The sequence below is a fragment of the Cherax quadricarinatus genome, unplaced genomic scaffold, assembly GCF_038502225.1.
Source record: "Cherax quadricarinatus isolate ZL_2023a unplaced genomic scaffold, ASM3850222v1 Contig227, whole genome shotgun sequence".
NCBI classification, from domain to species: Eukaryota; Metazoa; Arthropoda; class Malacostraca; order Decapoda; family Parastacidae; genus Cherax; species Cherax quadricarinatus.
In genome coordinates this window covers 220994-246918 of record NW_027195253.1, presented here as the reverse complement: position 1 = coordinate 246918, position 25925 = coordinate 220994, and the positions used below count along the sequence as shown (strand labels likewise).

Sequence of the window (25925 nt, the reverse complement as noted above, 5' to 3'; positions counted from 1 at the left end):
CCTGGGAGACAAGATTAAGGACCCCAATGGAAATAAGTTAGACAGTCTTCAATGACACTGACTTTTTTGGGTTATCCAGGGTGGCAAATCCTCTGGGGTTAATTGTTTCTTGGTATTCTCAATAAGCCACACCAACAACGGTGCTACAGCAGCAGCTGACAGTGATACAGCAGCAGCAGACGATGCTACAGCAGCAGCAGACGGTACTACAGCAGCAGCAGATGGTACTACAGCAGCAGCAGCAGCAGCTGACGGTGGTACAACAGCAGCAGCAGCTGACAGTGCTACAGCAGCAGCAGACGATGCTACAGCAGCAGCAGATGATGCTACAGCAGCAGCAGACAGTACTACAGCAGCAGCAGCAGCTGACGGTGGTACAACAGCAACAGCAGCTGTACCACCAATAGTAGCGATGGTTGATTGGGGTTTATTATACAACCTGGCCAGCTCGGAGACACGCACTCCACTTTCATACTTATCAATGATCTTTTTCTTCATCTCTATAGTAATTCTCATCCTTTTTGCTGTAGGGTTGGCACTAGAAGCTTTCTTGGGGCCCATGGTCACTTATTTTCCAGAAAAAATCACCAAAAACACTGTAATAATACGAAATGTTCCGATTGTATGCTTGGATGTTACCGCGGAGGCTGGCTGGTAAACAATGCCACCGGCGGCACATGTGAGGCTGGCTAAGGGCGCACATTGGATGCGTCTCGGACGAAGAGCGGTGAGCGGGTTTTTGGGCGGTATGCGAGGCAAAATTTTTGCGATAAAAGCGAGCGGTATGCGGATTGTACGGTATGCGATGCGTACGGTATGCGGGGGTCCACTGTACTTATAGTGATGGAGTGATGGAGTGATGTAAACAGTGTGTGGTAAACCTGTAGTTAGCAGCGGTCGCAATATACACAGTGAAAATCATTATTCCTCTAGTAATCTTCATATACAGAAGCCATCAGTGCCCAAACGCGCAAGTTATACTTTCTGTATCAAACTGAACACATATTACTGTTTAATTTTTTTCCCAGTAGTCCTTTTATGAGCTAGTCCAATATCACATAGAGGTACCCATCATGCAATAAATGTTATTTTCGATACTGTAGCAAGTCTAAAACATCAGGGCAATCTTGCCCTAATTGCCACCAGAGATGTTCATAAAGCTTTTGATAGCTTATGGCATGATGGTCTTATATACAAAATCATTGACCTACCAGACCATAACTGGACTTTTCTCAGATTAATATATAATTTCTTAACTCAAAGAAAAATAATTCCCACCTTTCATGGCAGGTCGACAGAGCCTTTTATACCGACAGCTGGTGTCCCACAAGGTTCTTGTCTTAGTCCAGTTCTGTTCAACATTTATGTGAATGACCTTTCTCAACCAGAGTTTAATGATACAATTATAACGCAGTTTGCAGATGATGTTATCCATGTCGTCTCATCAACTCCGGTAAGAGGAAAATACAAGTATGAGAGAGTCACAGAAAAAATGAATATTGAACTTCGTCGAACATCTGATTGGAAAAGAAATGGAGAATTACGACTAATCCTGACAAGGTCCTTGTTAGCACGATAGGATGTTTTGCATCAACCATCGAAGATAAAGGGGGTATCTCCATCAGAGGTACACCTGTAGCCATTAGAAACCCTAACAAGATCTTGGGATATGAAATAGACAGGCTGCTCCACTCAACATCTCATATATATAACTAAAAAGATCAACATAGCCAAAGTCGGTCTTAGCAGTCTCTTTCGATTCAATCAAGCCCCTCCACATGTCAAAAAACATCTATATAAAATGATAATAAGACCTATACTCGAATACCCATGTGTCCCAATGGCATTAACAACAAAGACCAACATGCTACGGTTACAACGGGTCCAGAATAGAGCTTTTCACTTCATTACGGGTACCAGGAGGAGAGACAGAGTTAAAATGGCAGATTTACACGTACAACAAGATATTATTGCCTTAAATGTACGCCTTGACACCCTGAAAAAGAAACAACTCTATGCAATGCAAGAACTCTACATGCCAGATAGAGAACATCCTCTACAAGTTGAAAATACCATGGATTATATCATCAATACTCCTCCTCACAGGACTCAAAGAATGACTCTTCCACAGAGGGTCCGTCATTTTATCCATAAAGATGATTACCATCGACCAATGATATTGAGCAACCTCCCTGATGAAGATGATTGGGTAACACCAGAACCCTTCTATGTTTACTGAGAAAGTCATTGCCCCCAATTGGGGAGACATGTTATATAACAATCTACTGTAAAAATTATGCTAAATTTACTATGGCGGGACACCACCTGGAAGAAGCCATCATCAAGTAATTCTTTATAAACTGGCCAGGAAATTATTGCCTTCATTGTCGCTTAACCCTTTCAGGGTCCGTCCCGTAGATCTACGGCTTTACGTTCAGGGTCCAAACCGTAGATCTACGCCATGAGCTCAGCTCACTCTGATAAACTGTGAGTGGTACATTTGGGCCTAGATATGAGAGAATACATCTATGTGGTATGTGTGCACCACATAAAACAGATCCTGCAGCACACTGTGTATAATGAGAGAAAAAAAATGAAATCATGATTTTTCGATTAAAACAGCAACTTTGCAGTGTTTTTTCGTATGTTTTTTATAGTTGTATTTGCGATTTCTTGGTCTCATTTGATAGAATGGAAGACATATTACAGAAATAGAGAAACTTGAAGAACAGGAGGAGAATGAGGCATGACCTACTTCCACATTGAACAAATGTGACACGACCTATGACTGCTTCACTTCTCCTGCCATACGGTTTATAAGCTGCTTCTCCGCTGATATGCCGTATTCTATTCAAGATTGATGGACTGAACACATCGACTCAAGGTTGAGGGACTAATTACCTCATTCTCCTCCTGTTCTTCAAGTTTCTCCTACGTATGGACTGATTAAGCCACTGTGTGGCGAAACGTTTCCTCGATAAAGATACCCAAGAGTTGTACATGTGTCTAATTTATCAACATGTCGGTTCTCTGAACCATTCATCTACAAATCTGTCAGACACTGCAACTTCTTGGGATCTTAATACTTAGGAATTCTTCGCTTGCCTAATTCTTGGGCACGACCTACTTCCACATTGAACAAATGTGACACGACCTATGACTGCTTCACCTCTCCTGCCATACGGTTTATAAGCTGCTTCTCCGCTGATCTGTCATATTCTATTCAAGATTGATGGACTGAACACATAGACTCAAGGTTGAGGGACTAATTACCGCATTCTCCTCCTGTTCTTCAAGTTTCTCCTACGTATGGACTGATGAAGCCACTGTGTGGCGAAACGTTTCCTCGATAAAGATACCCAAGAGTTGTACATGTGTCTAATTTATCAGATGGGACATACTCAGATGATAGTCAAGAAATCAGTGAGATACTAAAGTCCCAATATGACTCAGTGTTCAGCGATCCACTGCCCACTCTAAGGATCGACAATCCAAATGAATAAAACCTATGAATGAAACCTAAAATTTAGTCATCCCAAAACTCTCAGATATTATTATAACTCCACAAGATTTTGAAGAGGCAATTAATGACATGCCCATGCACTCTGCCCCAGGACCAGACTTGCGGAACTCCGTGTTCATCAAGAACTGCAAGAAGTCCCTATCACATGCCTTCAGCACTTTATGGAGAGGGAGCATGGACACGGGTCATCCCACACACACTAAAAACAACAGACATAGCCCCACTCCACAAAGGTGGCAGTAAAGCAATTGCAAAGAACTACAGACTGATAACACTAACATCCCATATCATAAAAATCTTTGAGAGGGTTCTTAGAAGCAAGATAGCCAACCACCTAGATACCTGTCAGTTACACAACCAGGACAACACGGGTTTAGAGCAGGTCGCTCCTGCCTGTCCCAGCTACTGGACCACTATGACAAGGTCCTGGATGCTGTAGAGGATAAACAAAATACAGATGTAATATACACAGACTTTGCAAAAGCTTTTGACAAGTGTGACCATTGTGTAATAGCACACAAAATGCGGGATAAAGGAATAACGGGAAAAGTTGGTAGATGGATTTACAACTTCCTGACAAATGGAACACAAAGAGTAATAGTAAACAGAGTAAAGTCCCTGGCAGCCATGGTAAAAAGCTCTGTTCCACAAGGCACAGTACTCCCATTCTATTCCTCGCCCTCTTTTCTGACAAAGACAGAGATGTAAGCCATAGCTCTGCATCTTCCTTTGCAAATGACACCTGGATCACCATGGCTGTGACCTCCATTAAAGACAATGTGAGGTTCTATGCGGACATCAACCAGATCTTTGAAAGGGCCACTCAAAACAATATGAAGTTCATACCACAAATTCTAACCATACATTAGAGCAGAAAAGTAATGTGAAGGATCTGGGAGTGATAATGTCAGAGAATCTCGCCTTCAAAGACCACAACAGTGTATCTACCTCATCCGCTAGGAAAATGATAGGATGGATAATGAGAAACTTGAAAACTAGGGACACCAAGCCCATGATGATTCTCTTCAAATCGCTTGTGCTCTCTAGGCTGGAATACTGCTGTACACTAACGGCACCCTTCAAGGCTGGCGACATTGCAGACCTGGAGAGTGTACAAAGAACTTTCACGGCACACATAAGTGCGATAAGGCACCTAAACTACTGGGAACAGTTGAAGGTCCTTGATCTGTATTCCCTTGAATGCAGGCAAGAGAGATACATAATAATATACACTTGGAAGGTCCTGGAGGGATTGGTACCAAACCTGTACACGAAAATCACTCCATATGAAAGCAAGAGACTTGGCAGGAGATGCAACATTCCTCCAATGAAAAGCAGGGGTGCCAGGAGTACACTGAAAGACAACACAATAAGTGTCCAGGGCCTAAGACTGTTCAATTGCCTCCCAGCATACATAAGGGGGATTACCAATAGACCCTTGGCTTTCTTCAAGATGGCACTGGACAGGTACCTAGAGTCAGTACCTGACCAACTGGGCTGTTTCGTATGTCAGCTTGTGTGTGGCCAGCAGTAACAGCCTGGTTGATCAGACCCTGATCCACCATGAGGCCTGGTCTCAGACTGGGCCGCGGGGGCTTTGATACCCGAAACCCTCTCCAGGTAAACTCCAGGTATCCAACTCACCCTTTGTAAAAACTCAATGTGCATAAAAGATCCTAAAATCAGGAATTCTTTACCTGGTGATTCCCAAGTCTTTCTAGTTGACACCACACCATTAATGTATCACTAATTAGAGTTTTTTTGCTTGGGTACTAATACCTCCAATACAATACAAATTAAGTCTGCTTATTCTTTTTTTTATTATTCTGTTATTAACACACCAACTGCTTCCCACCAAGGCAGGGTGGACTGAAAAAGAACTTTCATCATCATTCACTCCATCACTTTCTTGCCAAAGGCATTCTTACACTACAGTTATAAAACTGCAACATTAATACCTCTCCTTCAGTAATCATTGGCAATCATAATATAGTTTTAGGCTGCCCTAATTGCCTTGCATAGTAAAGTCCTTTGTGTAAAGTAGTTTATGCATGTCACTTACCCAAATTGCATAATGTACAGTGGAACCTCAAAAATCGAACTTAATCCATTCCAGGAGCTAGTTCTAAATTCGAAAAGTCTGAAATTCGAAGCAATATTTCCCATAAGAAATAATGGAAATACAATTAATCCGTTCCAGAAACTCAAAAATATTCACACAAAAAATACATTTTATAGAGATTAATTACAGTTTTACATACAACAAATACTATACAGTGGACCCTCACATACCGTTGGCCTTGCATAACATTAAATCCGCATACCGATACATTTTATCACTAAGATTTTGCCTCGCATACCGCTAAAAAACCCGCTCAACGCTGTTCATCCGAGACGCGTCTAATGTGCGGCCTTAGCCAGCCTCACATGTTCCGCCGGTGACATAGTTTACCAGCCAGCCTCCGCGGTAACATCCAAGCATACAATCGGAACATTTCGTATTATTACAGTGTTTTTGGTGATTTTATCTGCAAAATAAGTGACCATGGGCCCCAAGAAAGCTTCTAGTGCCAACCCTACAGCAATAAGGGTGAGAATTACTATAGAGATGAAGAAAGAGATCATTGATAAGTATGAAAGTGGAGTGCGTGTCTCCGAGCTGGCCAGGTTGTATAATAAACCCCAATCAACCATCGCTACTATTGTGGGCAACAAAACGGCAATCAAGGAAGCTGCTCTTGCCAAAGGTTCAACTGTGTTTTTGAAACAGAGATCGCAAGTGATGGAAGATGTTGAGAGACTCTTATTGGTGTGGATAAATGAAAAACAGATAGCAGGAGATAGCATCTCTCAAGTGATCATAAGTGAAAAGGCTAGGAAGTTGCATCAGGATTTAATTAAAAAAATGCCTGCAACTAGTGATGATGTGAGTGAATTTAAGGCCAGTAAAGGTTGGTTTGAGAGATTTAAGAAGCGTAGTGGCATACATAGTGTGATAAGGCATGGTGAGGCTGCCAGTTCGGACCACAAAGCAGCTGAAAAATATGTGCAGGAATTCAAGGAGTACATAGACAGTGAAGGACTGAAACCTGAACAAGTGTTTGTGATGAAACAGGCCTGTTTTGGAAGAAAATGCCAAGCAGGACATACATTACTGAGGAGGAAAAGGCACTCCCAGGACATAAGCCTATGAAAGACAGGCTTACTCTGTTGATGTGTTCCAATGCTAGTGGTGATTGCAAAGTGAAGCCTTTATTAGTGTATCACTCAGAAACTCCCAGAGCGTTCAGGCAAAAGAATATCCTCAAGGCTAATTTGTGTGTGCTGTGGAGGGCAAACAGTAAGGCATGGGTCACTAAGGACTTTTTCTATGACTGGTTACACCATGCATTTGCCCCCAATGTGAAAGATTACCTAACTGAAAAGAAATTAGACCTTTAGTGCCTCCTGGTGTTAGACAATGCCGCTGGTCATCCTACAGACGTGGCAGAGCGACTTTATGGGGACATGAGCTTCATTAAGGTGAAGTTTTTGCCTCCTAATACCACTCCTCTCCTGCAGCCCATGGACCAGCAGGTTATTGCAAACTTCAAAAAACTGTACACAAAAGCTCTGTTTGAAAGGTGCTTTGTAGTGACCTCAGAAACTCAACTGACTCTAAGAGAGTTTTGGAGAGAGCACTTTAATATCCTCAATTGTGTAAACCTTATATATAGGTAAGGCTTCGGAGGGAGTGACTAAGAGGACCTTGAACTCTGCTTGGGAGAAACTGTGGCCAGAATGTGTAGACCAAAGGGATTTTGAAGGGTTTCAGGCTAACCCTGAGAGGGGTATGCCAGTTGAGGAATCCATTGTGGCATTGAGAAAGTCCTTGGGGTTGGAGGTTAGTGGGGATGATGTGGAAGAGTTGGTGGAGGAGGACAATGAAGAACTAACCACTGATGAGCTGCTAGATTTACTTCAACAGCAAGAGGCCAGACCTGAGGAAAGTGGTTCGGAGGAGGGGAGAGAGAAATTGAAGAAGTTGCCTACTACAAAGATTAAGGAAATCTGTGCAATGTGGCTGAAAGTGCAAACCTTTATGGATGAAAATCACCCTCACACAGCTATTGCAAGCCGTGCTGGTGACTATTACACTGACAATGTTGTGAAACACTTTAGGGAAGTCATAAAGGAACGAGAGGTACAGGCCACTATGGACAGATATGTTGTGCGAAAGAAGTCCAGTGACTCTGAAGCTGGTCCTAGTGGCATTAAAAGAAGAAGGGAAGTAACCCCAGAAAAGGACTTGACACCTCAAGTCTTAACGGAAGGGGATTCCCCTTCTAAACACTAAGACTCTCTCCTCCTCCCATCCCATCAATCATCACCAGATTTTCAATAAAGGTAAGTGTCATGTAATTGTGCATGCCTTTTTCAGTTTGTGTGTATTAAAATTAATATTTCATATGGTAAAAATTTTTTTTTTCATACTTTGGGGTGTCTTGCATGGATTAATTTGATTTCCATTATTTCTTATGGGGAAAATTCATTCGCATAACGATAATTTCGCATAACAATGAGCTCTCATGAACGGATTAATATCGTTATGCGGGGGTCCACTGTAGTTTTTAATTATGTATAGTAATACATATAAAATAACATTTTTACTTACCTTTATTGAAGATTGGTGATGGCAACTGGAAGATAGGGAGGAGGAGGAGAGGGAGTTGGGGTTAGTGTTTGGTAGGAGAATCCCCCTCCATGAGGACTTCAGGTAAAGCCCTCTCTGGGGTTACTTCCCTTCTCTCTTTTAATGCCACTGGGATCAGCTTGAGAGTCACTGGACTCCTATCTCACAAAATAACTGTCCACAGTCCTCTGTTTCTGGTGCCTCTTTAGCATTTCCCTAAAATGGGACATGGTTCTGTCACTGAACTTGTTGCAAAGATTGCTTGTTTCAGCTTGCTCAGGGTGGTACTTCTGCACAAACATTTGGACATCATTCCACTTGGCACAAATCTCCTTAATATTTGAAGACGGCACCTCATCCACTCCCTATATTAACACCTTTCGCAACATCAGCTTCCTTGATTTGTTCTTTCTTTGACAGGATAGAACCAATGGTCGACTTGTTTTTCCCATACATCCTTGCAAGCTCAACAAGTCTCACACCACTCTCATACTTCTGTATTATTTCCTTCTTCATATCTATGGCGTTTCTCACTTTCTTCACCACTGGGGTACCACTAGCAAGTTTCTTTGGGTCCATGGCAGCTTATTTCACAGTCCCACAAGCACTAAACACAACAAAATAATTGTAAAATGCATGAATGAGAGCACAGGTTAGTGTTCACTCAAGCATAAACAAAGCTAGACTGCTCACGGTGCCTGCGCGGGGACGCGGACAGAGTGGGCGGCAGACAGGTCCTGTACCCGGCGGTCCGAAAATAGGGGCACTTTCGATAATAGGGACACAGTTTGTCTGAAAAAATGGTCCTATTTTCGAAACGTTCGATATGTGATACGTTCGATTTTTGAGATTCCACTGTACTGTGCTACCACTTTATAGAGATACAGTGGACCCTCGAGTTTTGTCAGCATCAAGTTTTGTGAAATTCGACCTTCGGAAATTTTTTTTGGCAAAATTTGGCCTCGAGTTTTGTGATTAGACTCGTGTTTCGGCGACCGTCCGGTACCTGTCCGCCCATCACCATGCACACCAAGCCAGTCTCCCATGCCATTCATGCTCAGTGTGCCACTGTTTACCAACATGTGACCATCACCCTGCAGGTTCATACAATACATTTCATAATAATCCATTGTTTTTTGTGCTTGCAACTGCTAAATAAGTCATCATGGACCCAAGGAAAGCTAGTGCAAGCCCTTTGGTAAATAAAGTGAGGAACATGATCCAGAGGGATTTTGAAGGGTTTGGGGCAGACCCTGTCCCTGCCGACCCTCTGCCTGTTGTGGAAGGTGTTGTGGCATTGGGCAAGTCCATGGGGTTGGAGGTGAGTGATGGGGATGTGGAAGAGTTGGTGGAGGACCACAGGGAAGAGCTAACCACTGACAAACTGCAAGAGCTTCAACTGGAACAGCATCAGACCACAGCCAAGGAACTTGCTTCAGAGGAGGAGGAAAAGAGAGTGAAGGAGGTTCCTTCTTCAGTGATTAAGGACATGTGTGGAATGTGGAATGAGTTGCAAAGTTTTGTTGAAAAGTATCACCCTGACCAAGCTGAAACAAGCCATATCTGCAACATGTACAATGACAGTGTTTTGTACCACTTCAGGGAAATCTTAAAAACGCCAGAAAAAGACCTCTCTGGTCAGATATTTTGTGTGACAGGGGTCCAGTGACTCTCAAGTTGTTCCCAGTGGCATTAAAAGAAGAAGGGAAGTAACCCCAGATAAGGACTTGCTACCTAAAGTTCTAATGAAAGGAGATTCTCCTTCCAAACAATAGTGTACACCTTCCTCCTATCCCCTCCTACCGTCTTCCATCCACCCAGAAGTCTTCAGTAAAGGTAAGTGCAATGTTATTATTATTTTTTATATGTATGTACTTGATTTCTCATTGATTTCAGTATATAAATCTTTAATTTGAAAAAAAATATTTTATTTTAATATTTTTGGGTGTCTGGAACGGATTGATTTTATTTACATTATTTCTTACGGGGAAAATGGTTTCGAGTTTCGTGAATTTCGTCTTTCGGCAGGCTCTCTGGAACGGATTAATCACGAAACTCGAGGGTCTACTGTAGTTGTATTTATAAACTTATACCATTCTCTGCATTAATCTTTTTGCATGCGTTGATGTACAGGGGCTTAGTGTTATGCAGTAGAGGGCTACCTTTCTGGGATCACACAGTGACCCAAGTACTGTATATATAGTGTTGATATTCTTTGTACATATATGTATCATGTCCAAAATAATAATAAATATTGGTATTCACAGGTACAGGAGACCATCAAGGAGGCCCTGGCCACAATAACCACAGGTGCTACAGCTGTTCCTCTCCACTTGCCAGACTCAGACTCAACCATAATAGAAAAAGTTGAAAAAATTACTGATGAATTCGTTTTGCACACGTTAACTGTAAGTGGAATTCCCTCCAGTGTTTCTTTGCCTCTTATTAAATATTTAACAATTTAAAAATGTGATCAGTATGTTTTTTTGTATAGTTTGGTGGATGAATTTTTGAGGGAATTAAAAAAACAAGGTAGATAATAAAGAAAATGCAAAAGAGAAAGGTGATGAGAATAAAAAAATTTTGACATTGAAAGATTAGATGTTAGACTGAAGGGAAGGTGTATGGTTGTAGTGAGAGTTCAGTGGAATCTCGGCACTCGAACTTAATTACTTCCAGAAGGCTGTTCAAGTGCCGATCTGTCCAAGTACAGTGGACCCCCGACTTAAGATGGCCTCAACCTACGATAAAACTGACTTGCGATGCTTGTCAGCATAAGAATTTGACCCCGACCTGCATTGAAAAACTTGACTTACATCATTCGCCCCGAATGCGGCCGTCTGGTCCATCTGGCCTGAGCGCCTCAGCTGAGCTAGTGTGACATTATTTACAAGCCAGGGCGGACGGTTGCATGCACACATTCGATAAATTTTGTACTATTCCAGTGTTTTTAGTGCTTGTAACTGCTAGATAAGCCACCATGGATCCAAAGAAAGCTTCTAGTGCCAACCCTGTGCTAAAAAGGGTGAGAAATACTATTGATATACTATCACACCACGGTCACCTGCTGCTGTACCATGGTCACCTGCTGCTGTACCACGGTCACCTGCTGCTGTACCAGGGTCACCTGCTGCTGTACCATGGTCACCTGCTGCTGTACCAGGGTCAGCTGCTGCTGTACCAGGGTCACCTGCTGCTGTACCACGGTCACCTGCTGCTGCTGTACCACGGTCACCTGCTGCTGCTGCTGTACCATGGTCAGCTGCGGCTGCTGTACCACGGTCAGCTGCGGCTGCTGTACCATGGTCAGCTGCGGCTGCTGTACCACGGTCACCTGCTGCTGCTGTGCCATGGTCACCTGCTGCTGCTGTACCATGGTCACCTGCTGCTGCTGTACCACAGTCAGCTGCTGCTGCTGCTGCTGTACCACGGTCACCTGCTGCTGCTGTATCATGGTCAGCTGCTGCTGCTGTACCACGGTCACCTGCTGCTGCTGTACCATGGTCACCTGCTGCTGCTACTGTACCACAGTCACCTGCTGCTGCTGCTGTACCATGGTCACCTGCTGCTGCTGTACCACAGTCACTTGCTGCTGCTGTACCACGGTCACCTGCTGCTGCTGTACCATGGTCACCTGCTGCTGCTGTACCACGGTCACCTGCTGCTGCTGTACCATGGTCACCTGCTGCTGCTGTACCACGGTCACCTGCTGCTGCTGTACCACGGTCACCTGCTGCTGCTGTACCACAGTCACCTGCTGCTGCTGTACCATGGTCAGCTGCTGCTGTACCATGGTCAGCTGCTGCTGCTGCTGTACCATGGTCAGCTGCTGCTGCTGCTGTACCACGGTCACCTGCTGCTGCTGTACCATGGTCAGCTGCTGCTGTACCACGGTCAGCTGCTGCTGCTGCTGTACCACGGTCAGCTGCTGCTACTGCTGTACCACGGTCAGCTGCTGCTGCTGTACCACAATCACCTGCTGCTGCTGCTGTACCACGGTCACCTGCTGCTGCTGCTGTTCCACAGTCACCTGCTGCTGCTGTACCACGGTCACCTACTGCTGCTGCTGTACCACGGTCACCTGCTGCTGCTGTACCACAGTCACCTGCTGCTGCTGTACCACGGTCACCTGCTGCTGCTGCTGTACCACGGTCAGCTGCTGCTGCTGTACCACAGTCACCTGCTGCTGCTGTACCACGGTCACCTGCTGCTGCTGTACCACGGTCACCTGCTGCTGCTGTACCACGGTCACCTGCTGCTGCTGTACCACGGTGCTGCTGCTGTACCACGGTCACCTGCTGCTGCTGTACCACGGTCACCTGCTGCTGCACCTGCTGCTGCTGTACCACGGTCACCTGCTGCTGCTGCTGTACCACAATCACCTGCTGTCACCTGCTGCTGCTGCTGTACCACGGTCACCTGCTGCTGCTGTATCACGGTCAGCTGCTGCTGCTGTACCACGGTCACCTGCTGCTGCTGTACCACGGTCACCTGCTGCTGCTGTACCACCTGCTGCTGCTGTACCACGGTCACCTGCTGCTGCTGCTGTACCACGGTCACCTGCTGCTGCTGTACCTCGGTCACCTGCTGCTGCTGCTGTACCACGGTCACCTGCTGCTGCTGTACCACGGTCACCTGCTGCTGCTGTACCACGGTCACCTGCTGCTGCTGTACCACGGTCACCTGCTACCACGGTCACCTGCTGCTGCTGCTGGACCACAATCACCTGCTGCTGCTGTATCACGGTCAGCTGCTGCTGCTGTACCACGGTCACCTGCTGCTGCTGTACCATGGTCACCTGCTGCTGCTGTACCACAGTCACCTGCTGCTGCTGTACCACGGTCACCTGCTGCTGCTGTACCACGGTCACCTGCTGCTGTACCATGGTGAGCTGCTGCTGCTGTACCATGGTCACCTGCTGCTGCTACTGTACCATGGTCACCTGCTGCTGCTGTACCACGGTCAGCTGCTGCTGCTGTACCACGGTCACCTGCTGCTGCTGTACCACGGTCACCTGCTGCTGCTGCTGTACCACGGTCACCTGCTGCTGCTGTACCACGGTCACCTGCTGCTGCTGTACCACGGTCACCTGCTGCTGCTGTACCACGGTCACCTGCTGCTGCTGTACCACGGTCACCTGCTGCTGCTGTACCACGGTCACCTGCTGCTGCTGTACCACGGTCACCTGCTGCTGCTGTACCACGGTCACCTGCTGCTGCTGCTGTACCACGGTCACCTGCTGCTGCTGTACCACGGTCACCTGCTGCTGCTGTACCACGGTCACCTGCTGCTGCTGTACCACGGTCACCTGCTGCTGCTGCTGTACCACGGTCACCTGCTGCTGCTGTACCATGGTCACCTGCTGCTGCTGTACCACGGTCACCTGCTGCTGCTGTACCATGGTCACCTGCTGCTGCTGTACCACGGTCACCTGCTGCTGCTGTACCACGATCACCTGCTGCTGCTGTATCACGGTCAGGTGCTGCTGCTGTACCACGGTCACCTGCTGCTGTACCATGGTCACCTGCTGCTGTTGTACCACGGTAACCTGCTGCTGCTGTACCACGGTCACCTGCTGCTGCTGTACCATGGTCACCTGCTGCTGTTGTACCACGGTCACCTGCTGCTGCTGTACCACGGTCACCTGCTGCTGCTGTACCACAGTCACCTGCTGCTGCTGTACCACGGTCACCTGCTGCTGTACCACGGTCACCTGCTGCTGCTGTACCACGGTCACCTGCTGCTGCTGTACCACGGTCACCTGCTGCTGTACCACGGTCACCTGCTGCTGCTGTACCACGGTCACCTGCTGCTGTACCACGGTCACCTGCTGCTGCTGTACCTCGGTCACCTGCTGCTGCTGCTGTACCATGGTCACCTGCTGCTGCTGTACCATGGTTACCTGCTGCTGCTGTACCACGGTCACCTGCTGCTGCTGTACCACGGTCACCTGCTGCTGCTGCTGTACCACGATCACCTGCTGCTGCTGTATCACGGTCAGCTGCTGCTGCTGTACCACGGTCACCTGCTGCTGCTGTATCACGGTCAGCTGCTGCTGCTGTACCACGGTAACCTGCTGCTGCTGTACCACAGTCAGCTGCTGCTGCTGCTGTACCACAGTCAGCTGCTGCTGTTGTACCACGGTCACCTGCTGCTGCTGTACCATGGTCACCTGCTGCTGCTGTACCACGGTCACCTGCTGCTGCTGTACCACGGTTACCTGCTGCTGCTGTACCACAGTCAGCTGCTGCTGTTGTACCACGGTCACCTGCTGCTGCTGTACCATGGTCACCTGCTGCTGCTGTACCACAGTCACCTGCTGCTGTTGTACCACGGTCACCTGCTGCTGCTGTACCACTGTCACCTGCTGCTGCTGTACCACGGTCACCTGCTGCTGCTGTACCACAGTCACCTGCTGCTGCTGCTGTACCATGGTCACCTGCTGCTGCTGTACCATGGTCAGCTGCTGCTGCTGTACCACGGTCAGCTGCTGCTGCTGTACCACGGTCAGCTGCTGCTGCTGTACCATGGTCACCTGCTGCTGCTACTGTACCATGGTCACCTGCTGCTGCTGTACCACGGTCACCTGCTGCTGCTGTACCACGGTCACCTGCTGCTGCTGCTGCTGTACCACGGTCACTTGCTGCTGCTGCTGTACTACGGTCAGCTGCTGCTGCTGTAGCACGGTCACCTGCTGCTGCTGTACCACGGTCACCTGCTGCTGCTGCTGTACCACGGTCAGCTGCTGCTGCTTTACCGCAGTCACCTGCTGCTGCTGCTGTACCACGGTCACCTGCTGCTGCTATACCACGGTCACCTGCTGCTGCTGCTGTACCATGGTCACCTGCTGCTGCTGTACCATGGTCACCTGCTGCTGGTGTACCATGGTCAGCTGCTGCTGCTGTACCACGATCACCTACTGCTGCTGCTGTACCACGGTCACCTGCTGCTGCTGTACCACGGTCACCTACTGCTGCTGCTGTACCACGGTCACCTGCTGCTGCTGCTGTACCATGGTCACCTGCTGCTGCTGTACCACGGTCACCTACTGCTGCTGCTGTACCACGGTCACCTGCTGCTGCACCACGGTCACCTGCTGCTGCTGTACCACGGTCAGCTGCTGCTGCTGCTGTACCATAGTCACCTGCTGCTGCTGTACCACGGTCACCTGCTGCTACTGTACCATGGCCAGCTGCTGCTGCTGCTGTACCACGGTCACCTGCTGCTGCTGTACCACAGTTACCTGCTGCTGCTGTACCATGGTCAGCTGCTGCTTCTGCTGTACCACGGTCACCTGCTGCTGCTGTACCACGGTCAGCTGCTGCTGCTGTTCCATGGTCAGCTGCTGCTGCTGCTGTACCACGGTCGCCTGCTGCTGCTGTACCACGGTCGGCTGCTGCTGCTGTTCCACGGTCAGCTGCTGCTGCTGCTGTACCACGGTCACCTGCTGCTGCTGTACCACGGTCAGCTGCTGCTGCTGCTGCACCATGGTTAGCTGTACTTCTTGAAGATGTGGAGAGACTGGTGTTGGTGTGGCTTATCGAGAATACCGAGAACAATTAACCCCAGAGGGTTAGCCACCCAAGATAACCTGAGAAAGTCAGTGTGTCATTGAAGACTAACTTATTTCCATTGGGGTCCTTAATCTTGTCCCCCAGGATGCGACCCACACCAGTCAACTAACACCCAGGTGAACAGGAAAAAATGCCTGGAATTATTGCTCATATTGGTGAATTTAAGACCAGATTTAAGAATCATAGTGGCATACACAGTGTGATAAGGCATGGTGAAGCTGAAAAATTCCAACCCCAATTAGTGTTCAGTTGTGACGAAACAGGACTCTTCTGGAAGAAAATGCCAAACAGGACCTACATTACTCAGGACGAAAAGACACTCCCAGGACACAGTGTCTCATCACTCATCACTACAACTTCAATAAAGGTAAGTGTCATTTATTCTTCATTTAGTACACTAGTACATGCACAATATATATTGTTCATGTATCCTTGTTTTTGTGTGTAGGAAAATGTATACAGTGGACCCCCGCATACCGATGGCATCACATAACGATTAATCCGCATACCGCTTGCTTTAATTGCAAAAATTTTGCCTCGCATACCGCTTAAAAACCCGCTCACCGATTTTCGTCCGAGACGCGTCCAATGTGCGGCCTGAGCAACGCTCACATGTTCCGCCGGTGGCATTGTTTACCAGCCAGCCTCCGCGGTAACATCCAAGCATACAATCGGAATATTTCGTATTATTACAGTGTTTTCGGTGCTTTTTCTGTAAAATAAGTGACCATGGGCCCCAAGAAAGCTTCTAGTGCCAACCCTACAGCAATAAGGGTGAGAATTACAATAGAGATGAAGAAAAAGATCATTGATAAGTATGAAAGTGGAGTGCGTGTCTCCGAGCTGGCCAGGTTGTATAATAAACCCCAATCAACCATCGCTACTATTGGTGGTACAGGTGCTGCTGCTGCTGCACTGTCTGCTGCTGCTGCTGCACTGTCAGCTGCTGCTGCTGCTGTAGCATCGTCTGCTGCTGCTGTAACATCATCTGTTGCTGCTGTAGCATCGTCTGTTGCTGCTGTACCACCGTCAGCTGCTGCTGCTGCTGTAGCATCGTCTGCTGCTGCTGTAACATCGTCTGTTGCTGCTGTAGCATCGTCTGTTGCTGCTGTACCACCGTCAGCTGCTGCTGCTGCTGTAGCATCGTCTGCTGCTGCTGTAACATCGTCTGTTGCTGCTGTAGCATCATCTGCTGCTGCTGTAGCATCGTCTGTTGCTGCTGTACCACCGTCAGCTGCTGCTGCTGCTGTAGCATCGTCTGCTGCTGCTGTAGCATCGTCTGCTGCTGCTGTAGCATCGTCTGTTGCTGCTGTACCACCGTCAGCTGCTGCTGCTGCTGTAGCATCGTCTGTTGCTGCTGTAGCATCGTCTGCTGCTGCTGTAGCATCGTCTGTTGCTGCTGTACCACCGTCAGCTGCTGCTGCTGCTGTAGCATCGTCTGCTGCTGCTGTAGCATCGTCTGCTGCTGCTGTAGCATCGTCTGTTGCTGCTGTACCACCGTCAGCTGCTGCTGCTGCTGTAGCATCGTCTGCTGCTGCTGTAGCATCGTCTGTTGCTGCTGTACCACCGTCAGCTGCTGCTGCTGCTGTAGCATCGTCTGTTGCTGCTGTACCACCGTCAGCTGCTGCTGCTGCTGTAGCATCGTCTGCTGCTGCTGTACCACCGTCAGCTGCTGCTGCTGCTGTAGCACCGTTGTTGGTGTGGCTTATTGAGAATACCAAGAAACAATTAACCCCAGAGGATTTGCCACCCAGGATAACCCAAAAAAGTCAGTGTCATCGAAGACTGTCTAACTTATTTCCATTGGGGTCCTTAATCTTGTCTCCTAGGATGCAACCCACACCAGTCGACTAACACCCAGGTGAACAGGGAAAAATGCCTGGAACTAGTGCTCATATTGGTGAATTTAAAGCCAGCAAAGGTTGGTTTGAGAGATTTAAGAATCGTAGTGGCATACACAGTGTGATAAGGCATGTTCTGGAAGAAAATACCAAACAGGACCTACAGTACTCAGGAGGAAAAGGCACTCCCAGGACACAGTGTCTCATCAGTCATTGCTGCATCTTCAATAAAGGTAAGTGTCATTTATTCTTCATTTAGTAGAGTAGTACATGCACAATATATATCGTGCATGTACTACTCTACTTTTGTGCATGTATCCTTCTCTTTGTGTGTAGGAAAATGTATATTTCATGTGGTAAAATTTTTTTTTTCATACTTTTGGGTGTCTTGCACGGATTAATTTGATTTCCATTATTTCTTATGGGGAAAATTCATTCGCATACCGATTATTTCGCATAACAATGACCCCTCTTGCACGGATTAAAATCGGTATGCGGGGGTCCACTGTATTTAATGTGATAAAAAAAAAAAATTTTCGTACTTTTAGGCGTCTTGAATGGATTAATTTGATTTCCATTATTTCTTATTGGGAAAATTAATTTGACTTACAATAATTTTGTCTTATGATGTACTCTCTGGAATGGATTAATATAAGTCAGGGGTCCACTGTACCAAGCAGATTTTTCCCAACCAATTTTCTTTTTGGTTGGCTGTTATCACTAACCCTCTTAAAACCCCATGGTGACTTATTTAACATTTTGACTGTATCAAGCCCATTTCTGAAACTGTCATTCTATGTTGAAAAATATTTGAAAAAAAAAAAATTCTTAACAAAATTATAGGATTATTTACCGAGTGTTTTAAGAAAAAAAAAATTGCGATCAGTACTTACCGATATATAGAGGCATAAAGTCAGCAGAAAATGAGCTGCGTATGGCAACAGCCACTCACCCGATAAACTTTTTTCTACTCCCATTCGAAGGTTTCTTCTTTTTTCCACTACTTTATTTTTTCACATAACTTATGTACACAAGTGCACAAACATTGATATCATTACAGTGGACCCTTGACTAGTGATATTAATCCGTTCCTGAGAGCTCATCGCTAATCGAAATTATCGTTAGTCGAGTTAATTTTCCCCATAAGAAATAATGGAAATCAAATTAATCCGTGCAAGACACCCAAAAGTATTGAAAAAAAAAAAATTTACCACATGAAATATTAATTTTAATACACACAAACTGAAGAAGACATGCACAGTTACATGACACTTACCTTTATTGAAGATCTGGTGATGATTGATGGGATGGGAGGAGGGGAGAGTGTTGATCTTCTTAGTGTTTAGAAGGGGAATCCCCTTCCATTAGGACTTGAGGTAGCAAGTCATTTTCCGGGGTTACTTCCCTTGTTCTTTTAATGCCACTAGGACCAGCTTCAGAGTCACTGGACCTCTGTCGCACAACATATCTGTCCATAGAGGCCTGTACCTCCTGTTCCTTTATGACATTTCTAAAGTGTTTCACAACATTGTCAGTGTACAGGTTGCCAACAAAGCTTGCAGTAGCTGTGCCAGGGTGATTATCATCCATAAAGGATTGCACTTTAAGCCACATTGCACAGATTTCCTTAATCTTAGAAGTAGGCAACTTCTTCAATTTCTCTATCCCCTCTTCCGAAGCAGTTTCCTCAGGTGTGGCCTCATGCTGTTGAAGATGATCTAGCAGCTCATCAGTGGTTAGTTCTTCATTGTCATCCTCCACCAACTCTTCCACATCCTCCCCACTAACCTCCAACCCCAAGGACTTCCCCAATGCTACAATGGATTCCTCAACTGGCATAGGATTCTCAGAGTTAGCCTCAAACCCTTCAAAATCCCTTTTGTCTACACATTCTGGGCACAGTTTTTTCCTAGCAGAGTTCAAGGTCCTCTTAGTCACTTCCTCCCAAGCCTTACCTATAATGTTTACACAATTGAGGATGCTAAAGTGATCTTTCCAAAACTCTCTTAGAGCCAGTTGAGTTTCTGAGGTCACTACAAAGCACCTTTCAAACATAGCTTTTGTGTACAGTTTCTTGAAGTTGAAAATGACCTGCTGGTCCATGGGCTGCAGGAGAGGAGTGGTATTAGGAGGCAAAAACTTCACCTTAGTGAAGCTTATGTCCCTAGAAAGTCGCTGTGCCAAGTCTGAAGGATGACCAGGAGCATTGTCTAATACCAGGAGGTACTTAAGGTCTAATTTCTTTTCAATTAGGTAATTTTTCACAGAGGGGGCAGATGCATGGTGTAACCAGTCATAGAAAAAGTCCCTAGTGACCCATGCCTTACTGTTTGCCCTACAGCACACACAAATTAGCCTTGACGACATTGTTTTTCCTGAACACTCTGGGAGTTTCAGAGTGATACACCAATAAAGGCTTCACTTTGCAATCACCACTAGCATTGGCACACATCAACAGAGTAAGCCTGTCTTTCATAGGCTTATGTCCTTGGAGTGCCTTTTCCTCCTGAGTAATGTAGGTCCTGCTTGGCATTTTCTTCCAAAACAGGCCTGTTTCGTCACAATTAAACACTTGTTCAGGTTTTAATTCTTCACTGTCTATGTACTCCTTGAATTCCTGCACATATTTTTCAGCCGCTTTGTGGTCCGAACTGGCAGCCTCACTATGCCTTATCACACTATGAATGCCACTACGCTTCTTAAATCTCTCAAACCAGCCTTTGCTGGCCTTAAATTCACTCACATCACCACTAGTTGCTGGCATTTTTTTAATTAAACCATCATGCAACTTCCTAGCCTTTTCACATATGATTGCTTGAGAGATGCTATCTCCTGCTATCTGTTTTTCGTTTATCCACACCAATAAGAGTCTCTCAACATCTTCTATCACTTGCGATCTCAGTTTCGAAAACATAGTTGCACCTTTGGCAAGAACAGCTTCCTTGATTGCCGTTTTCTTGCCCACAATAGTAGCGATGGTTGATTGGGGTTTTCTATACAACCTGACCAGCTCGGAGACACGCACTCCACTTTCATACTTAGCAATGATCTCTTTCTTCATCTCCATAGTAATTCTCACCCTTTTTGCTGTAGGGTTGGCACTAGAAGTTTTCTTGAGGCCCATGGTCACTTATTTTGCAGGTGCAATCACTACAAAGGCTGTGATAATATGAAATGTTCCAATTGTATGTTTGGAAGCAACCGCGGTGGCTGGCTGGCTTGTAAACACTGGCACCCATGGGACAAGTGAGGCGCGCTCAGGCCAAAGTGGACGCGTCTCGAACGAAACGAATAGCGTTGGTCGGGTTTTTTAGCACTAGTCGAGGAAAAATTTATGTGTTAAAATGTATCGCTAGTCAGATTTATCGTTAATCGATGCCATCGCTGATCGTGGGTCCACTGTATATTGTTTATAAAACTTGTTTGCACAAATAAAAATACAAAAAATTGTTTATTACTATTGTTCTGTAATATATACAGTGGGCCCCCGGTTTATGATATTATTTCATTCCAGAAGTATGTTCAGGTGCCAGTACTGAACAAATTTGTTCCCATAAGGAATATCGTGAATTAGATTAGTCCATTTCAGACCCCCAAACATACACGTACAAACGCAGTTACGTAAATGTATTTACTTACATAATTGGTCGCATTGGGAGGTGATCGTAAAGCGGGGGCCCACTGTACAGTGGACCCCCGCATACCGTTGGCATCACATAACGTTAAATCCGCATACCGCTACATTTTATCGCCAAGATTTTGCCTCGCATACCGCTGAAAAACCCGCTCAACGCTGTTCGTCCGAGACACGTCTAATGTGCGCCCTTAGCCAGTCTCACATGTTCCGCCGGTGGCATTGTTTACCAGCCAGCCTCCGCGGTAACGTCCAAGCATACAATCGGAACATTTCGTATTATTACAGTGTTTCTGGTGATTTTATCTGCAAAATAAGTGACCATGGGCCCCAAGAAAGCTTCTAGTGCCAACCCTACAGCAATAAGGGTGAGAATTACTATAGAGATGAAGAAAGAGATCATTGATAAGTATGAAAATGGAGTGCGTGTCTCCGAGCTGGCCAGGTTGTATAGTAAACCCCAATCAACCATCGCTACTATTGTGGGCAACAAAAAGGCAATCAAGGAAGCTGTTCTTGCCAAAGGTTTCACTGTGTTTTCGAAACAGAGATCGCAAGTGATGGAAGATGTTGAGACTCTTATTGGTGTGGACAAATGAAAAACAGATAGCAGGAGATAGCATCTCTCAAAAAACTGTACACAAAAGCTCTGTTTGAAAGGTGCTTTGTAGTGACCTCAGAAACTCAACTGACTCTAAGAGACTTTTGGAGAGATCACTTTAATATCCTCAATTGTGTAAACCTTATAGGTAAGGCTTGGGAGGGAGTGACTAAGAGGACCTTGAACTCTGCTTGGAAGAAACTGTGGCCAGAATGTGTAGACCAAAGGGATTTTGAAGGGTTTCAGGCTAACCCTGAGAATCCTATGCCAGTTGAGGAATCCATTATGGCATTGGGAAAGTCCTTGGGGTTGGAGGTTAGTGGGGATGATGTGGAAGAGTTGGTGGAGGAGGACAATGAAGAACTAACCACTGATGAGCTGATAGATCAACTTCAACAGCAAGAGGCCAGACCTGAGGAAACTGGTTCGAAGGAGGGGAGAGAGAAATTGAAGAAATTGCCTACTACAAAGATTAAGGAAATCTGTGCAAAGTGGCTTGAAGTGCAAACCTTCATGGATGAAAATCACCCTCACACAGCTATTGCAAGCTGTGCTGGTGACTATTACACTGACAATGTTGTGAAACACTTTAGGGAAGTCATAAAGGAACGAGAGGTACAGGCCACTATGGACAGATATGTTGTGCGACAGAAGTCCAGTGACTCTGAAGCTGGTCCTAGTGGCATTAAAAGAAGAAGGGAAGTAACCCCAGAAAAGGACTTGACACCTCAATTCTTAATGGAAGGGGATTCCCCTTCTAAACACTAAGACTCTCTCCTCCTCCCATCCCATCAATCATCACCAGATCTTCAATAAAAGTACAGTGGACCCCCGCATACCGTTGGCATCACATAACGTTTAATCCGCATACCGCTCGCTTTTATCGCAAAAATTTTGCCTCGCATACCGCTCAAAAATCCGCTCACCGCTGTTCGTCCGAGACGCATCCAATGTGTGCCCTTAGCCAGCCTCACATGTGCCGACGGTGGCATTGTTTACCAGCCAGCCTCCGCGGTAACATCCAAGCATACAATCGGAACATTTCGTATTATTACAGTGTTTTTGGTGATTTTATCTGCAAAATAAGTGACCATGGGCCCCAAGAAAGCTTCTAGTGCCAACCCTACAACAATAAGGGTGAGAATTACTATAGAGATGAAGAAAAAGATCATTGATAAGTATGAAAGTGGAGTGCGTGTCTCCGAGCTGGCCAGGTTGTATAATAAACCCCAATCAACCATCGCTACTATTGGTGGTACAGCTGCTGCTGCTGCTGTACCACCGTCAGCTGCTGCTGCTGCTGTAGTACCGTCTGCTGCTGCTGTAGCATCGTCTGCTGCTGCTGTAGCACTGTCAGCTGCTGCTGCTGTTGTACCACCATCAGCTGCTGCTGCTGCTGTTGTAGTACTGTCTGCTGCTGCTGTAGTACCGTCTGCTGCTGCTGTAGCATCGTCTGCTGCTGCTGTAGCATTGTCTGCTGCTGCTGTAGCACTGTCAGCTGCTGCTGCTGCTGTACCACCGTCAGCTGCTGCTGCTGCTGTAGTACCGTATGCTGCTGCTGTAGCATCATCTGCTGCTGCTGTAGCATCGTCTGCTGCTGCTGTAGCACTGTCAGCTGCTGCTGCTGCTGTACCACCATCAGCTGCTGCTGCTGCTGTAGCATCGTCTGCTGCTGCTGTAGCACTGTCAGCTGCTGCTGCTGCTGTAGCACTGTCAGCTGCTGCTGCTGCTGCTGTAGCACCGTTCTTGGTGTGGCTTATTGAGAATACCAAGAAACAATTAACCCCAGAGGATTTGTCACCCAGGATAACCCAAAAAAGTCAGTGTCATTGAAGACTGTCTAACTTAATTCCATTGGGGTCCTTAATCTTGTCTCCCAGGATGCAACCCACACCAGTCGACTAACACCCAGGTGAACAGGGAAAAATGCCTGGAACTAGTGCTCATATTGGTGAATTTAAAGCCAGCAAAGGTTGGTTTGAGAGATTTAAGAATCATAGTGGCATACACAGTGTGATAAGGCCTGTTCTGGAAGAAAATGCCAAACAGGACCTACAGTACTCAGGAGGAAAAGGCACTCCCAGGACACAGTGTCTCATCAGTCATTGCTGCATCTTCAATAAAGGTAAGTGTCATTTATTCTTCATTTAGTAGAGTAGTACATGCACAATATATATTGTGCATGTACTACTCTACTATTGTGCATGTATCCTTCTCTTTGTGTGTAGGAAAATGTATATTTCATGTGGTAAAAATTTTTTTTTTCATACTTTTGGGTGTCTTGCACGGATTAATTTGATTTCCATTATTTCTTATGGGGAAAATTCATTCGCATACCGATCATTTCGCATAACAATGAGCCCTCTTGCATGGATTAAAATCGCTATGCGGGGGTCCACTGTAAGTGTCATGTAAGTGTGCATGCCTTTTTCAGTTTGTGTGTATTAAAATTAATATTTCATGTGGTAAAAAAATTTTTTTTTTCATAATTTGGGGTGTCTTGCATGGATTAATTTGATTTCCATTATTTCTTATGGGGAAAATTCATTCGCATAACGATAATTTCGCATAACAATGAGCTCTCTTGCACGGATTAATATCGCTATGCGGGGGTCCACTGTATGTAGAGTGTACCCTCGACCAACGTTGGCATCGTCTAACGTTAAATCCGACTAGCGATACATTTTAACGCAAAAATTTTGCCTCGACTATGTCCACTTTGGCCTGAGCGCGCCTCACTTGTCCCGTGGGTGCCAGTGTTTACAAGCCAGCCAGCCACCACAGTCCCATCCAAACATACAATCGGAACATTTCATATTATCACAAGTCCTAATGGAAGGGGATTCCCCTTCTAAATACTAAGACCACCAACACTCTCCCCTCCTCCCATCCCAACAATCATCACCAGATCTTCAATAAAGGTAAGTGTCATGTAACTGTGCATGTCTTCTTCAGTTTGTGTGTATTAAAATTAATATTTCATCTGGTAAAAACAATTTTTTTTTCATACTTTGGGGTGTCCTACACGGATTAATTTGATTTCCATTATTTCTTATGGGGAAAATTAACTTGACTAATGATAATTTTGACTAACGATGAGCTCTCAGGAACGGATTAATAGCGTTAGTCGAGGATCCACTGTATATATATATATATATATATATATATATATATATATATATATATATACAGTGGACCCCCGGTTAATGATATTTTTTCACTCCAGAAGTATGTTCAGGTGCCAGTACTGACCGAATTTGTTCCCATAAGGAATATTGTGAAGTAGATTAGTCCATTTCAGACCCCCAAACATACACGTACAAACGCACTTACATAAATACACTTACATAATTGGTAGCATTCGGAGGTGATCGTTGTGCGGGGGACCACTGTATATATATATATGTATATATATATATCTATATATATATATATCGATATATATATATATATATATATATATATATATATATATAAGATATATTGGTGTGGATATATATATATAGGTTAGGTTGGTAGACAGCAACCACCCAGGGAAGTACTACCGTCCTGCCAGATGACTGTGAAACAAAAACCTGTAACTGTTTTGCATGATGGTAGGATTGCTGGTTTCTTTTTCTGTCTCATAAACACGCTAGATAACAGGGATATCTTGCTACTCCTACTTACACTTTGGTCACACTTCACAGACACGCACATGCATATATATATACATACATCTAGGTTTTTCTCCTTTTTCTAAATAGCTCTTGTTCTTCTTTATTTCTTCTATTGTCCATGGGGAAGTGGAAAAGAATCTTTCCTCCGTAAGCCATGCGTGTCGTATGAGGCGACTAAAATGCCGGGAGCAATGGGCTAGTAACCCCTTCTCCTGTAGACATGTACTAAAAAAGAGAAGAAGAAAAACTTTATAAAACTGGGATGCTTAAATGTGCGTGGATGTAGTGCGGATGACAAGAAACAGATGATTGCTGATGTTATGAATGAAAAGAAGTTGGATGTCCTGGCCCTAAGCGAAACAAAGCTGAAGGGGGTAGGAGAGTTTCAGTGGGGGGAAATAAATGGGATTAAATCTGGAGT

General features: G+C 45.7%; 1 protein-coding gene across 2 annotated transcripts in view; it reads left to right on the top strand.

Annotated features, from left to right (window-relative positions):
• Window positions 1-10405: 10405 nt before the first annotated feature.
• LOC128704573 (uncharacterized) overlaps window positions 10406-25925 on the top strand; it is a 78987-nt gene continuing 63467 nt past the window's right edge. For both annotated transcript variants that reach the window (XM_070080218.1, XM_070080217.1), the window contains exon 1: window positions 10406-10603. In XM_070080218.1, the coding sequence (XP_069936319.1) occupies window positions 10421-10603 (183 nt within the window). In that variant the 5' untranslated portion in view covers window positions 10406-10420. The remainder of the gene's footprint in view (window positions 10604-25925) is intronic.